We start from the raw sequence: 17879 nt of genomic DNA, 5'->3' as shown, positions 1-17879 counted from the left end.
GCCGACAAAGTGTCGGATTGATGAAGCAACCCATGCCGGAGTAAAGGGGGAGTTTGTTAGGAAACATGTCCCTCCGGATTGGAAGAGGAGCATGAGTCGAAGAAAGAAGCCGATTTGGGGCCATATTTGTAAATAGAGTTAATGTGCCCTTGTGGGCTATATTTGTAAATAGCCCTCAATGTTGTATTGGTATAAATACACCTAGGGCATTCATTAGTGCAGTTGATCAATGTAGTTGTATAGTTACTGACGAGGTTGTTGCCTCTATAACAGTGTGTAAGAGTGAGACAAAGAGAGAGTAAATCTGCCACCGTCTGTTAAACGAAGGACTAGAAGGTTGTTGCCTCTGAGATCCTTATTGTATACCTTACCTTTATAGTGATTCACTTCTTGGGGTTTGTGGACCCCCGTGGTTTTTCCCTTTCGGGTTTTCCACGTTAAAATACTTGTGTCTCTATATCTCCTCGTTTTCTGTCTGCGCACTATCTTATTCGATTCTTTGTACCCTGAATATACATACGAGAAACCGGTAGTGGCCAGTTACGATCCTAACACAGTCCTTTGACATGAAAGATTTAGTGCATAGTAAACATATTTTAGGCATGAAAATAGCTTGCAATAAGGGATGTGGATTGTTATGGCTTTCTCAAGAAAAGTACATAGAATGAGTACTAGAGAGGTTTAATATGGAACAAGAAAAATCAATGTGTGCCTCTCTTGCTAGTAATTTCAAATTGTGTAGAAAATATTGTCCACAACCGAGCATGAAAAAGAAGAGATGCCTTCAATTCCTTACTCTTCAACAATTCGTTCCTTAATGTATGTTGTGGACTGTGGTTAACACAAAACCTAATATTGCCTATTCTTATTGTTGCAAGTAGATATCTCTCTGATCCTTGTAAGTCTCATTGGGATGTCATAAAATAGATTTTTAGATATTTAAGAGGTACATCTATTTAGAATATCCCCTCAGCAAACAACGATAACTGATTGGTCGATGACTGACAAAAGCTTGGTTACCCCTGTATGGAAGATAGGAGGAATAGGTATTCTCAAAAATCTATTTCATGATATACTATGTAATTGATATTGGGGGTTCAAACAAAAACGTTTATCGCCCCCGAATGATTGGATACATTTGATTTGCGTTTGTTACCCAAAAATATTTTCGAGTATGTTGAAATAACAAAAAAAGTGCTATTGAATCGTTAGAGGATGCTACAATGGAACTCTACAAACGCCTATATTCTGCCACAGATGTACACGGAATATCAATACATTTACTGATGCGGTGTTCCATTTGGGTTCCAAATATGGCAGAGGTGGTCAGAGCAGCTGGTGCACGAACAAAGGTAGTAGCCAAGGAAGGAAGATTAGCTACACTAAGACTACCTTCTGGTGAAATTCGTTTAATACCTCAAAATCGTTTAGCAAGTGTAGGGCGCATTGGAAATACTGACACCAATAGTAAAGGCTTAGGAAAGGCTGGATCTACACGTGTTTATATTTTGTTGGTTCTAACCCCATTCTTGAAGGTTTTTTAGATACGGACATTCTACTTTTGCTTTCCTATTTACTTTCGCAAGGGGAGTTGTATCATATGGAGTTTTGAGTCGCAAAATTGTGTTGCTTTGATCATTGCCAACTTCAATCATCGCAAAATTGTGTTGCTAAAGTAGAATATATTGCAATGATTGAAGTTGGCAAAGAGATGCTTTGGATGAAAAGGTTTGTTCGGAATTGGGTTTGAATAAACTAACTTACATGATATTTTGTGATAGTCAAACTACAATACATTTGAGCAAGAACACGATGTACCATTCTCGCACGAAACACATTGATGTGAGGTATCATTGGCTACACTCAACAATTGAAGACCAACTATTACAACTCAAGAAAATCTACACGGATGATAATGTTGTTGACATGTTGCAAAGGTGGTCTCCGAAGAAAAGCTTGAGCTATGTGCCAAGCTTGCTAGATTGGATACAAATGAGTTGCTCAACAAAATCTTCTCCATACGTGGCTAGAGGGGGAGATTGTTAGTATTTTTGGCCACACATATTTGGGTGTGTGGATAAGCCTTGGACGGCCAAATATTATTATTTTTAATACAATGTGAAAAGGCTCAACTTATATGTATTTAGACATCTATATTCACTTTTTAAAAGTGAGAAAAGGGGGAGACATGGGCAAATTTTTGTTGTAGATCACAACAAAAGTTTGGAGAGCTCATATTTTTCTTCTTGGCCTTCTCGTCAACACTTCATAGTACACTATTAAACATCCACATTTTGGACATCACTACCTCCATCACCAAGTGTTGCAAGTCTTTCGTGGGTTTTTTTTATGTCTTGTTAGTTGGGTTTAGGTTATTAGAGGAAATTTTACTTTGCTCTTTACAAAGTACTCTAATATATTTATAGTAGAACTTTGGTATACAAATTTTATACATTAACACTGAATTGTTTCTAGACTAGGTCCCCTAGGTTTTACCTCGAGTGTTTTCCACATTAAAAATTGTGGTGTATCATGCATAATTGTTGTGGGTGTATCATGCATTTGTTTGTTTTTCTTGCATAATATGCACATTGCAAGTGGTTAAGTGCTACCATAAATCCAATCAAATCAAAGGGGATTTTACAAAATGCAATACATCAACATCAATATGGAAAAGACTTAGGAACATAACCTACATTTAGTCCTATCAATATTGAAGTTTACTGGGAGGGGATTTCACAAATAAGTTCAAATATTGACATGACACCATTGAATATATATTCCTTAAAAAGAGATTACACCTAGTGTAACACCTAGCATGTTGATAGATATAATACAAGTGATGGACAACAAAAAACCCAATTTATAAACACTGCTAGTCTCATCTTCTAGCACAACGTTCAAGCTTGGTGTCCAACAATGTTGACTAGAGAACTTGAAGAATTTAAGCCCATTTGATTCTAGACGTTTATACCTACTCATCATCCTTCTCAAAGAACCAATTGTGAGTATGTTTGGGGAGCTCCTCAAGTCAACTTCTTAAGCCAAATGTTGCTTCTTGATTTGATCTAAAAACCACAACATTATCTAGCATTGCATTCTTGGTTAACAGTGAGTCAACCCTTTACATGATATCTACTCATCCTTCTCAAAGAACCAATTGTGAGTATGTTTGGGGAGTTCCACAAGTCAACTTCTTAAGCCAAATGTTGCTTCTTGATTTGATCTAAAAACCACAACATTATCTAGCATTGCATTCTTGGTTAACAGTGAGTCAACCCTTTACATGTCATCTACTCATCCTTCTCAAAGAACCAATTGTGAGTATGTTTGGGGAGTTCCACAAGTCAACTTCTTAAGCCAAATGTTGCTTCTTGATTTGATCTAAAAACCACAACATTATCTAGCATTGCATTCTTGGTTAACAGTGCAACAACCCTTTACATGATCGTCTAGGTATCTTAGTTTGACAATATAATCCAAGTCAGTACTAAAGCTCGACGTTTCCTATACTTAGAATTTTGGTAAGGTCATTGTTTAGGCACATAATCTAACTTATCTCGTTACATATGGTTAATCATCAAGTTATTTTAGCTTTACAGCATGATACTGAACTTGTGAAGATACAGTCAATGCACTGAGGTGTGAACATGTGGACGTTAGGTTTAAGAGCACGGTACCTAATCACTGTTAGTTTCAATGCTCCATGCAAACAAGGATGCTCTATGATCCAAGAAACTCCATAACACAATTCAAGACGGAGATTATTGCACAGCCAATACCCACCATCAAAACATATAACCAATACATCGCAACTAAGATATATCCTTCTGTAACTGTCTTGTTACGCCTTGTGAAGTCATACAATCAATATATTAACCAATCCTATACAATTAAGATATATCAAAATGTAACCATCCAACTAGTTACGCCTTCTCTGGTCACGTGATCTCCAGGAGGTTCAAATGATTAAAACATCAACCTCATTTATAAAGAAAGATTTCTGCATTTGGATATGAGCATTATACTACCTCAGAATACTGCCATTACACATGCTAAGAAAATATGATTAGAATGGGAAAACACAATCCTTGCCCTTGTATTCCCATCACATATATCGAGGTCATTGTCAAGTAAACGGAAAATGCAAGAATATAACTAACATTCTGAATCCTACGGGTTTCACTCTTGATACTTTCATCAAAAGACCAATAGTCTCCAATATATACCATCACCCTCCATATAAAATTTCTATGGGGTTGAAATAAAACATTTATTCATCTTTTTAAAAAAATTGTATTTACTTGCTATGGTACCTTTCATCATCACATTACTTAACAAACTTCACACTTTATCTTCTAGTTCACACTCTTTTTAATATCTGTCTAGGTTTGAATTCATATATCAAATACACCTAAAACATCTCCTCCCAACAATTTTCTAGATCAATAGTAAGTAAAAGTCTCCATTAAGGACATGTTAGTCCCATGAGCTAATAATATACAAGAAAAGGGGGCCATTTTGCCCCAGCATTCTCGACTACAATCTAATAATTAAACTGAAATCAAATGGAGGGCTTTCTTTCTTTCAAAGGGGAGGGACGTTATAAATGATAGCAAAAGATGTGTTACAAAAAATATGACAAACCTTTTCTCTCGTTTTTGCCAGAAATATTCTCATGTTTTCAAGCATTGTTGGTGTGCTTCATGCTCGCTAACTAAATCCATTATCTCATTCAATAAACGCTGAATGCTCCTATTGGAAGCCATCGCTGGGAGAACTTGTGATTTCAGCAAATCCTGTTTCTTTAATCCCTGTTGAAAAAAGGTCATGACACATAATACAATTCATTGCACATGCATAACATCGAAAGAAAACAGGCAAGAAAGACAAAAGTAATTGAGGACAATGCTCGCCAAATTGAGATAATTTGTCTTCCAAGACTTCCAGCCACTTTATATCATCAAGGTTTAAAAAACAATTTGCCATAAATAGATGAAAAGTATTTATGAATTTACCACTATGTTTGGCAACAATAGCTAAAATGTTTCATAACGTAGAAACAGCAGGCCAATGTGTGCTTTTAGGGTTTTCATCATAATTATAGATTTGTATCCTTATTTTTATCAGATTTATAGCATTATGTCCCTATTTTTACCCTATCAAGCCATTAAGAAGAATAGAACAAAGGATACCAGGGAGTCTTATAAAACAACTCATGCAATACAAACTTTTCAACAATGAACCATACTTTTCGGATAACACTCCCTTGGAACAACACATGCACATTCAGTAAACTGTTTTTTGGGTGTTTTGGAAGGAGAACATAAGTCCATAGAATAATCCTCCTTTTGGAACTTTTGAGGGAGAAAAGAAAGAAATGGTGTTCCTGATGGGTTCTTACCAATATATTTGTTTCCCAATTGTTGACCTCTTGTGTAGAGGAAGTGACTATTATATTTGGGGTAATTTCAGAAGCACGCGGAGGACCCAAAAGTTCCATGCAAAGCTCTCGTAGACGACCCTCGTCAGCCTCCCTGGATTCAACCATATGTTATAAGTGGTGCAATTGCTTTAAGCATTGTCATATAGAAATGATACTGTAAGACTAATATATGAAAAAAATATAGGTTAACTTTTCTTTGATTACCTTGCAAGGAATCGAGCATATGCTAATAAAAAGTGTTGATAATCATCAGGAGAATTCAAGGCCACTGCTGATGCTATTTGAGACTCTAGATGAGCTCTCGTACTGTTCTTGTCTTCATTGATGGCCCTGTTTAGAATTTTAAAAATAGAATATGCAACTACATTTACAAAAACACCAGATCTATAGACATAACAACCGCCATGCAATTGTTATAGTTCAGATACATTTAAAGATCCCAGATTTGATGTGAATCCTATGTCTGTGATTCTCTGCCTAGTAAACATTGAATATTTATTCATAGGATCCATGGAAAACAAAATAGATAGAGTTCACATCTTATTATGATCTTGAATGTCATCCCGTGTAACTAGCATATGTATAATATTTACCTTGATCTAGACATTTATGGAAGAGATATGCCAACTAGTCAGTTGACAGCCATCAAGTCAGCCTACATCTGGGTGGCTATGGTCTGGACATAGCTATAGTTAGGGTTAAGTGGTATGTTAAAGTCTAAGCTAAGGTAATGTACTATTAGCATCTAGACTTCCCTCGTATGCTTTAGCAAAGATTCTTCCTTGAAGGTGCACTGCCTTTCCAATATATAAAACTCCCTCCACCCTTGGGATGAGGATCTTATTTCTGACTTCCTATTCTTTAATTTCTCATTAAACACTCCTTAACTGCTGGCTAATCATCTTTAGATGATAAGCAGATTCTATTAGATCAAAATTCAAGTTAGACCTCATCACTGCTGACAAAAAGGCTCAGAGTGGTAGAAAGTGATTAATATTCATTGCTCTAAGGCATAAACAAGAGCCAACACTGTTTCTTATGAGTTTTTACGGAGTTTTAAAACATTTTATGTTAGATCTAATGACAATTTGGGTTGTCTCCTTTGCCTTCATCCTCTCATATGACTGCCAAATTAGTCAGCAACACAGGAAAGCGAAGCAAATACATGCTCATCAAACATTATTTAGGAGTAAAGGTTAGAAAAATGTATTAAAAATATGAAATTTGCGACTAAACATTAGAGAGACAAGATAGTACACAACATCAGTAAAAATAATACCTGTTCCATTTATGGCTGCGGAGAGATTTTGCAGCTGCTGCAGCTTGAAGAGAAGCTAGCTCACTGTCTCTTGCTGCAAAGGAGCCATGAAGAGAGGTGAAAAAACTTGATCCATGGAACTGATCGTCCACTATGCGCTGCCAGCATTGTATACCCACGTCAAAGACAAAGGCATGTCTATTGGCAAGAACCACTAAAGGAGCCCCCGACCTTGAAATTCTAGCCGACACTACCTTCATAGCGCCTGCAAAAAACAATTTCTTGTAATCTATCACTGCTATTGAGCTGAAGCGTTATGTGTCAGCTATAAGCCAACGAAACAATGAAGGTACCTTTATCACACGAATCAGAAGACATAGCCAAAAGAGGTAGGACCGATTCTTTCAATAAACATCTCAATCCAATACATTCCCACAAATATAGTGACCCATTTCTAGTTAACAATAACAACTTTGATCCTTCATTACAATCCAAAAACGCTGGAGATGACCCCACAATCAGACTCGGCATAGCTCTTCTTCCTGCCTTAGTGTACACCTATACAAGTTCATACAATCACCTTATAAGACAATACATAATAAAAAGTATAATACATTAAGAAAGTAGTATGAACATCCTCAGTATCAATAGCTACACTTCAGAAAAACAAAAGAGATAATTACTAACCTGTAAAGTACCTTCATCACAACCAACAGCCCATATATTGGAGTTGCCCGCTATAACAGTAGCTTTCCCTGCCAGCCTATCCTTCCACTGGACTTGCCCACATTTTGAGCAGATAATCTCTGTTTCTGGATTATCAGGTAAACCACCAATCAGAGGCCTTGCCTCTAAACAAATTGGTGAGCTTTCATCGGCATCTTCATTATTGGATATAACAATAGAAAGCACACCTTTAGTGCCCTTTACATCAGCATTCAGAACAATCTCTCTTCGACCAGAACTTGACCCCATACCCATCTGGGCAGCATCAGTCGAGCAAAGCCCTATTTCCTTCACACTTGAATCAATGCCAATCCTTGGTCTACTAGGAACACCTATCTGATGATTTCCAGCAACCTCGTTGACCCCACCACCTTTAGGCAAGGATTCTTTTCTACTATCTTTAGATGTCATTATTGTATCCATACTACCCAAGGCATCTAAATCTCTTTTCTGGCCTGAGACCGTGGATGCAACAGTATTCACACCATTTGTGACCAATCTCTCATCTCTACTTTGATGACCAACAGGTTCGGGGATGATACGCCTACGACCATCGGGTCTTCGATATTCCCTTTGTTTAACAGGGCTCGACGTTCTTGTTGGAACTTCCTTTTGAGGAGGAGGAGGGGGTGCATTTGCAGTGACAACAGCTCCTTTGTTAAGAGATTGACCTGAACCCATATCAACATGAGTTGAAGGTGTTTGAGGTTTGATAGATACAACATTATTTTGGGCTTGCTGTGAGTTGGGTTGGGGATGAATATTGGCTTGAGTTTCTCCACCTCCCCATTGCTTTGCAGCAAGAGATTCCAACACTAACTGTGCTGGAGATTCTGCTAATGATGTTTGTCGCCCACGCGTATCTCCATATCGATTCTTCTTCAGATCCTCCATCTCATTATCTGTAAATTTATATCCTAGCTCTTTCACCTCAAAATGAAATACAGCTATAGACCCATCCAATGAGCAACAAAAGAGAGAATAACCATCTGGACTCCTGCATCCATCACAATAATAATTTATAAACATAGTACAGATTAGCAAAACGCTCCCACATTAACACTATTGAAAGAAAGACAGCACTATTGAAAGATAAAATACGAGCATACGAACCATGATAGATCAACAACACTTTGAGTGAAAAAATGCTTCCCAACAAAAATTGGTCGAGCACTTGTAGTTGTCCAAACAGTTATAGAGCAATCCTGACTTCCCATAGCGATCACATTATATGGTGCAGCATCTTTGGAAGTGGATTTTACATTTCCATTCATTGGGCCATCATGATGATCGCCAACTTTAGCATTGTCTCCATCTACAGCAGACAAATGAGGGTGTTTCCGGAACAAAGAATGGTTGAAACGAACAGCAACAATTGGTGCATTGTGGCCTAAAAAATCATAGCTAGCTGTCCAATCCCCCCGTTCCAAGACAGGAGCCGAGTGCTTTGGCTTCTGAAATCCATTAGTGGTGGTTATAAAGTGCCCACAAGGGGACCAATCAAGTCTCCGGAAGAAAGTAGAGCCAACCTATCCATAATACAAACCCATATACAACAAAGTGTAAATCAAGATACACCCGTCTCTCACATCAAACCACAATAGACGCAAATCAACATGCTTACACTCTTCTCCCAATGCCCCTCAAGTTTACGTGCAAGGCTCCAATCACTCGTCCGCCAAATAATGATTGATTTATCATCTGATTGACTAGCTAAAAAAGAGCCAACTGGATCCCAAGCCACACCTTTCACAAGGCTCGAATGACCTTTTAAAACAGAAACTTGAGCACCATTTGACATGTTCCAGATACGTATTGTGTTATCAAGACTACAGCTAGCAAGTAGAGAGTCATCTGAGCACCAACCAAGATCCACCTACTTCAATTTACACACAAAAACAAAAGAAGCCCACCGGCCTTCATCCATTACTTGCCATTTGAATCAGCAATTTAAATTAAAATTCATAAACCAGAAGAGCTTTATATGAGATGTCTTGTTTACACAACAGATATTTGTATATGATCCTCATTCTACAATACATTCATCCGGTTTGTGGTTCTTAGGCACATGATACTACTACATATCCATCCATTATTCTCTAGAGACTAGAAGTTAGTGAAGCAGATATATCTAATATCACTGGAAGAATAGGCAGCATGTTTTAATTATAGAAAAGAAAGACAGAAAGAATGAGCAAAACGGATGAAGAGCAATGCAATAGCACAGATTAAGCATTATGCAGCACTCCTAGTTCCTCACAGAAATTCCAATGAATAAATTGGACAAGAGGATCAGTTGAACAATATATTTTAGGGGTAACTGGATGAATATGTTGAATACCATATATACATCATCATTGGATAAGAGAGGGAATAAAGAAAAGAGAAGAACAGCATTACCACATCAGCCGTGTGCCCTCTAAGGGTCATCGAGACTTTCCAATTTTCAACATCTGGGGGCTCTCCACTTCCAAATTCAGTTGTTCCTGAGCCTGGTCTCCTTTCATGAATCAGCACTATCTGATCATCGGATCCAGATGCTATTAGACGCCCTTGTTTTGCCCACCGGACACAATTAACTGAGCCGAAATGGTCTCGCAGAGTAGCTAACAGCTTGGAGGCTTTGGCATCTGCGTCGGATTCTACTCGAGAGAGATATTTCATGTCCCATATACGAACCTTCAGTAAGCAAAAGATTGGAAAGTGCAATGAATAAATGAGCATGTTTACATCATTACTCATGCAAACAAGCAATCAAAATGTTGTATCTTCTGACTGAAGAGCAAATTCTGCATCTCATATGCTAAATCTTGAAATTTGATAGCATACAAGCTGTGATGTAAGGACTTCCAATCAATAAATGAGTGTCTTTGTATGACCATGCAAACGAAGATAAGCAATCAAACTACAACTTCTCATTTAACAAATGACTCATATACTTCATACTGAACCTTAAAATCTGCCAACATAAAAACTGTGAAATGTGGATTTGCAATGAATAAATGAACACATTTGTCTGATCATGCAAATACATCCAAGAAATCAGATTGTAACTGGAGATTGAATCAACATCTCTTATAGTAAACCTTGAAAGTTAGCAACATACTGACTGAGATATATGTGTTTGCAATGAATGAATGACAACATGCATATGACCACACAAACACAAATAAGCAGTCAATTTGCACCCTCTCATTCACTAAAGAGTGATGAATAAATGATAAAAGGCTTCAGTGTGCAAATAAACAAACAAATTGGGACTTCATATGGTTTAACCTCAAAACTTATGACCGATGTACAAACTGTGATATGGCAAAAGCATAAGCCGTTCTGATTGAACAAAGGAAAGGACGGGGAAGGGTAACTATAATATTTCAATTTCAGGATTTTTCCCCCCATCAATTCATATGCCTGAAACCTGAAAGGCATCATAGCCAAGGCTGAGTACATGAGCACTTAGGCAGGGTCTGCAAATAGATCGACCTTGCTGGATTGGACCTTGAGATATTTGCAAACATCCAGGATCCACCCTCATCATTCTAGATTTTAGATTTCTGTATGAAGGTCTTGTCGTCTTCTTCTTTCTATTACTTAGCTTTTTTCTTTTCTGGAGAAGGGGGGAGAGTAACAATGGAAATTATCATCCTGCATCTCATTGTTTCTTCCTCTTCATCAGTTTGGGTCTTGAAATACTTGCCAACATCAAGGGTCACCCCTCATCATATCCAAGAGTTTGTATTTCTGAGTGAGAAATTTGTGGTCTCTTTTGTACTTTTTACTGTTTCTTTTTTCTTATTTGGGAGAAGGGGAGAGAAAGTAACAATGGAAACTGGACTTGAATCTCATTGTTCTTCCACTTCATTATTCTAGAACTTTCATTTTTCTTTATACCACAATGTTACTTCTTTGTTTTTCTTTCTTTTTCCAGGGGGTTGGAAGAAATCATGGAAACTATAGTCCTTCTCATTGCTTATTGTCCTTCGTCATTCTATGCTTGGATGAGTGATGGCTAGCAATCATGAAAACTGTGGTCCTGCTACTCATCGCTTCTTCCCGTTCAATATTCTAGTTTTAGCATTTTCTTTATTTACATGTTTATTGTTTTCTTTTCTTTTTTCTTTTTTCTGAGATGGGGGAAAGCAAGGCCACCATGTAGTCCTTCCCCTTCATCATAGTAGATTTTCTTTTGGGAATAAACATAGCGAATTAGAGAACTACAACTGCCAACGTTACAAACTAGATATTTATTGAGTCCAAAGAGCACTATTTATGTCATTACCCAGTCTATTATGAGATCAGAGGAAGATATCGTTATCTTTTAAAAAAACATTTGATCAAAGACACTTAATGCTCCTCCTTCTGTAGATAAGTAGACATAATGAGCCTATTGATAAAGAATCTGACACTCATTGATCCATTAGGCAGAGAACTTACACAAATTTATTCCACACAAATACTACTAGGACACTCCTCGTGGTGTACAAGCAAACATTCTGGGCAAACCAGATTCATGACTCAGAAGAATCACAACTAGGGATTTTTTTACCCAGATGTCACACACCAACCAGAATCAGAAGATCAAATCCATCATCGGTTGAACATTCCATTTGAATCAACCGATTATCGATATTTTAAGAGGACAGCAATTTCAGTTCTATGCATCAAACCTAAATGCCAGTTATCACGATTCACGATTACATTTCAAGTCATTTAGTTTTAGAAAGCTCGTAACAAACCACATCAAGAACTTTAAACTTTGTCAACCCTCATATGTCATTATGGTCTTTTGGAGATACTAATCTATCTTTCTTCTGAGATTCAGTGGAATTTTTTATCTTTATTTGGAAGCATGCAGCAATAGAAACTGTAATCTCTCTTTGCTTTCCATTAATGATTCTAGGATTTTATTTCCTTCATGAATATTTTGCATTTCCTTTCAGAGGGGCAGGGCAGCTACATGGAAAAACTCCTGTCTTTCTTTCTCATGCATACAAGCCATGGAAAAACTCTACATTTTCTTTCTCATATACAAGCAGCCATGGAAAAAGGATCTTCTCTTTTTCTCTCATCCCTAAGCACATCAATATAGAAAACTCTATTCCTTCTTTCTCGAAGATGAGCAACCATTGAAAAACTCTATGCTTTCTTTCTCACATGTACTAGCAACGATGGAAAAACTCTAGTTTGATTAAGAATGCAAAAGGAATTACCTAATTGGTTTCATTCACAGTAAAACTAAGTATATCTTTCAACTACATTTTCAAAAGAAATGCGGAAAGTGCCACACTATGATCTCATTCCATAGAGAAGTTACATACACAACAACTACATTGCTCGTAGAGAAGCATAAATGGTTACCTTATGGTCTCCTCCTGCAGTTGCAAAACGATGACCTGTAGGTTGAATGTCAACCGAGAAGATTTGCAAACCCTCGTGGCGAAGCCATACTGGTTTTTCCACTATCATCTTCACCACTTCCTCTTTCCTGCTTCTTCTTCCTGTAGCCCTTTTTCTTCCACTTCTTGCTCTAAAACCTCTTCTTCTTCTCAAGAAGGAAAATGACCTTCAAACCGCCCAACCATGCCATAAACCTCCCATGAAAATCTGGAAGCCTACTAAACTGCTTACTTAGGACCCATTAAGGTAAAAATAATCACGACTAATAAGGCAGGAAACCTAATTTCTCTCTTATAATAAGTAATTACGAGGATTCACTTCACTAACCACCCCTGAAATCTAACAAAAAATAGACCCAAGTCGTTAATCACTGAGATTAAACATAATCACGAGGAATTAGCACGCTACTCTCTGCGATTAGCCCTATTGACAGAGACCCACTTCACGGCCCACCTCCAAAAACTCAAGCAAGAGACAAGACCCAAGACGCCAATTGCTGTGATTAACCCAGTCTGAGGAATCTCCTTCACTAATCGCCTCCCACAAACCCAGGGGGAAAAAAAATGAAGACCCAAGAAATTAATCTCTATGACTACCTCTAATCCCAAGGGACCACTTTACTAATCAATCACCTACAAAGAACAGTCTGAGGAATCCCCTTCACTAATCGCCTCCCACAAACCCAGGAGAAAAAAAAAATGAAGACCCAAGAAGTTAATCTCTATGACTACTTCTAATCAGAAGGGCCCACTTTACTAATCACCTACACAGAAGAGAGAAATGCACAAAGAGAGAAAAGGGCACACTAGGGTCAATATTCCTATGTTAGGGCCATGGCTATGGACCCCTATTCTGTAGAAAGGGGGCGTGGCGTGGGGGGAGAGATCTGATTGAAATGAAGGCTATGCAAAACAGAAGGCAAAGGAAAAAGAGGGGGGAAGGGTTAAACTTAAGACAAAGAAAGCAAGATATCAAAAGAGAGCAAGAAGAAGATGAAGAAGAGGGCACTCAAATGATAGATTTGAGTTCTAGGGCAATCATCACTAGGTTCTGGTTATCATCAACTATCTCTGATGTACATTTCATACATACATATGTATTATGTATTATGTATAATGTACTATGTATTATGTATTATGTATATGTATATGTATTATGTATATGTATATGTATATGTATATGTATATGTACATGTATATGTATATGTATATGTACATGTATATGTATATGTACATGTATATGTATATGTACATGTATATGTATATGTATATGTATATTTATATGTGTATGTGTATGCGTATGTGTATGTGTATGCGTCGTCACAAGGGTTACATGTATGTGTAATGCTTCCCTGTGTTTTCACTGACTAACTCATACAAGAGGTCCTTTCTGATCCTTTGTGAAGCTCTAATACGGTTATTACACACGCTCTCCCTCATCGGACTTATAAGGAAAGAAATCGCCAAAGAATATATGAGGTGAGGTTGCAGTGTTGCACAACGGACGCATGGGATAGATAAAAAATAGATATTTGGGGGAAATCACGAGGGTCATCACAATATAAGCATAAGAGGGTGGATATTGATTACCAATATCAAATTTGTGCATATTTTCATTATGGCTATAATACAAATTGATAGGGTAAAAAGGTTATGTGTATGCGCGTCTATGGTTCGTTTCTTTGTCTCTAGACTCTCTCTAAAGGGGATCTAAGGATGGATCGAGAGATGATTATAAATCAAGATAACATGTTCCATCTATTTGTTTAAAAGTCTGAATACAAAAAGAGTAAAGTTGCATTCACAAATTCTCTGTCTATTTCTCTATAATAACAATGTCACTATTAAGACAAATCAACAATAAGGTCATATATATGTTTTTCTCTCTAAATGGACGTACATCCATGTGTGTGTGTGTGTGTGTGTGTGTGTGTGTGTGTGTGTATGAATAATGCACTTACATCCAATATAGACCATATTTCTCGATTTTGAGGTAGGGCAAATGTATGCCAAGCCAACACGTCCTCAATGCTCATGTATACCCACATTGACTAGCCTCTTTTTTGTTTTTGTTTACCTCGAGGTTTTCAAAATTTGTTATTTTGCATATGCTATATTGGAATTTCGCTTTTTGCAATTTTGATTTCGTACCATATGATTTGGGTTGTGTGTTTTTGGGTGTCACACAAATCTTCAAATGTTTCTCGTTTGAGAAATGTCGGTAAATACCCCTAGAAAATAGCTGAAGTTGCTCATCTTCTAAATATAATTAACTAATATCGTGTGTTAATGAATTTTAATCGAGTGGAACAATCTAAACGATAAGAGACGAAAAAAGCATATAACCTACCCAATGATCAAATGTCCACCTATGAATGGCTATAAAATAAGTTGGTATTATGTTGTAGTAAATTTATTTTGATGTCATTCAACATGTATGGGTTTGGTAGAGGTGGATCATACAAGACCTGGATTAGAGTTCATCAATCTTCCTCTTCCCACCCAAGAGCTCATTGTCAATGTCAAGTTCACATCGATGGAGCTACCCAAAGGGATGCATCCAATACATTTATGTATATATATCGCGAGTATGAAGCTCCTCAAAGGCTCTCATGTGATAGATGTCATAGAATATAAACCTCACAAATCCAAGCTTATGTTCCCATTAAAAGTATGCCGCAAACATTGTTGTTTGGTATCACAATTGGATAATAAGTTATACTCTCACACTAAGCTACGAACACTACTTTGTTGTTCAGCATGACTTTGGACACTCTCATTTTCCTCTATTCTCTTCATTGTTACATACCCTTATGTTGGTTCTCCAAGTACTTGGACTCTTGTAACCAATGTGATTGTTTGAGAATACATATTGGCCTCTTATACGAGTTTCCATGCTCTCCACTCTGAATGCTTCACCCTTTTAGACAAACATTGATTGTTATTCATCCAACGTTGCCTCTACTCCTTAAGATAGCCTATCTTGATTGTCAAAAAACTTTCTTCTAGTATACTTACATGTTCTACCGTTTGAGATTGAGGGGTTTGCAATTATCCCAATTTGATGACGATAGGGTAGGTAGGCGATATATGGAGGGGACCTAATAACAACCCATGGCAAGTCTAGATAACTATGAATAAGGGTACAAGGAAAATCATTTGTATTCAATAATTGATGTTGATTTACTAGAAGACAACGCCATACAAAAATGTCAATGACTCTCTTGAATTCATGTTAGAACCTTATACTACCTTATGTTACTTTCACAATGTTCCATAACCTTCTACTACATTCCGCAATGTGCCACAAATTTGGAATTTGTTGGCTTGTCAAGGCATGCCTCTCTATTGGTTCATGGATGTTGTTAAAAGGAGAATAGTGTGACCAAACAACAAGATATCACAATATTTCTCGATTCTTCAAAAGTCAAGGATTAAATCAACTTCAAATTCATTGTTTGTGTTGAGTATCAACCAAACATATTACCTTCACCACTTCCCCAATCATAAGAATAAAGTGTAGGACAACAATAAAAATACTTCTCATAAACCTTAGGATAGAGCCAATGTCTACACACGTAAAATGGACAAAAGTCTAATTAGTAAATTTTAAATAAAGCTTAAAAGACAAAGTATAAGTGTTTTAGATCTTCTTCATTTTTATTTTTATGTAGCCTTAAGGTAGAGCTTAGTCTATTTCCTTTTCATAAACCAAGCCTAACCCTACAACTTTGAACTTAAGTCTTAAGTTTATTCTTAAGAGATTACACTCCTTTTTTTCCTCCTTTTAACTACCAAGGAAATTTGTGATTACAACTCGTTTATAGTTTGATTTGTCATTTCTTTTCTTGGTTAAGATTTAACTAGCTGATTAAGTGTGAGATTCGAGCGTTTTTTTTTTTGTAATCTCATTCCTTGCATTTGTTGAGTTAAGAGATGCAATTATGATTAAGAAGTTCATTTAGATACCTAGAGTTTTTTGTTAGGTAGACTTGAGAGTGACTCATACCCACTCTTCACCCACATGAAGGGGTGCATATCCATCTAATCCCTTGCAATCATTAACATAAAGATAACCATTATTTATCTCATGAGAGTAGCACAACATTGGAGTCATTATTGAGGACAATAGTGTATATCCATAATTGCTTGATAAGAGTTTTTATCAATTGTGAGACTACAATGCATCCTAATAGGAAGAGGTTAAAACAAATCTTACAAATATGTTTTTTCTATTAAAATTTCATTAATTATTTGCTAATGTTTCCCATTGGTTTTCTAACATTTCAGATTCTACTATTTTTGGTGTTAAGTTGTTAGGAATTCGAAAAGATTTTATATTTTTCAAAACTGCCACAATGGGTTTTTAGAGAAAAAGAAATGCATTTTTAAAAGGAAACACTATTTCTCACCTGAGGATGATTCATCGCTAGACAATACGGGTTCACGTTATGCTCCACAATTGATGTGTACTTGGATTTTCTAATTAATGTCGATTCGTCTCTAGACACTATTGACGGTTCATTACAAATTTTTTGACAAACCATTATATACACATATTGTGATTATTTATTGTATCCCTATTGATGAGTAGTATCAACACATCTATCATCCAAACTTTATGAATGATTGGTATCTACTCCAATATGTTAGAACTCTAAAATTCATTCATTTTATGCATTTTTTTTACCTCTCAATAAATTAGAACAAAAATGTTGAATGGAAAAAACATGAGGCCTAAGGCACACTCAACATAATTGAGATACAATAAGAATACCTAATAAACTTCATAGGTTGGTTAACTAGCTAAATGAATTGTTATGTGCATTACCATAATTGATCATGATATAGGTTTTCTTTAGTTTTCTCTAATGTTATGATGAGTAACTGGGTTAACTCCTAAATGAATAAGGGTATTACAATCGTAATGCCCCTCGATTATGTGGTCTGAAAACCACATGAAAACATGGTTGAGACAAAGAGAATTGGAACAAGAAGATGATTTATATTATATGAAGGGATACAAGCTTACAATAGTCTCAAGTTGGGACAA

At 36.7% G+C, this 17879-nt stretch overlaps 1 protein-coding gene across 2 annotated transcripts; it reads right to left on the bottom strand.

Moving 5' to 3' along the window:
- Window positions 1–4451: 4451 nt before the first annotated feature.
- On the bottom strand, window positions 4452–13384 carry HIRA (histone chaperone HIRA-like protein). 2 transcript variants are annotated; one of them, XM_087336952.1, is made up of 10 exons: window positions 12789–13384; window positions 9831–10109; window positions 9055–9306; window positions 8544–8959; window positions 7392–8427; window positions 7058–7262; window positions 6726–6969; window positions 5651–5776; window positions 5405–5537; window positions 4452–4814 (listed from the first exon to the last, which is right to left on the bottom strand). In XM_087336952.1, the coding sequence occupies exons 1-10, from the start codon at window positions 12894–12896 to the stop codon at window positions 4677–4679; spliced, it is 2937 nt and encodes a 978-aa protein (XP_087193078.1). In that variant the 5' UTR covers window positions 12897–13384; the 3' UTR covers window positions 4452–4676. The 2 variants fall into 2 exon arrangements, with proteins under 2 accessions (XP_087193078.1, XP_087193079.1); XM_087336953.1 differs by lacking the exon at window positions 12789–13384 and having other exon boundaries at window positions 9055–9309; window positions 9831–9968.
- Window positions 13385–17879: the final 4495 nt, after the last annotated feature.

The sequence above is a fragment of the Azolla caroliniana genome, unplaced genomic scaffold (assembly GCF_043228905.1).
Source record: "Azolla caroliniana isolate FFs.n. ecotype wild unplaced genomic scaffold, voAzoCaro1.0.p SCAF_22, whole genome shotgun sequence".
Classification (NCBI taxonomy): Eukaryota; Viridiplantae; Streptophyta; class Polypodiopsida; order Salviniales; family Salviniaceae; genus Azolla; species Azolla caroliniana.
Note: the sequence above shows the minus strand (reverse complement) of the source record. Positions and strands in the feature narration are given on the sequence as shown.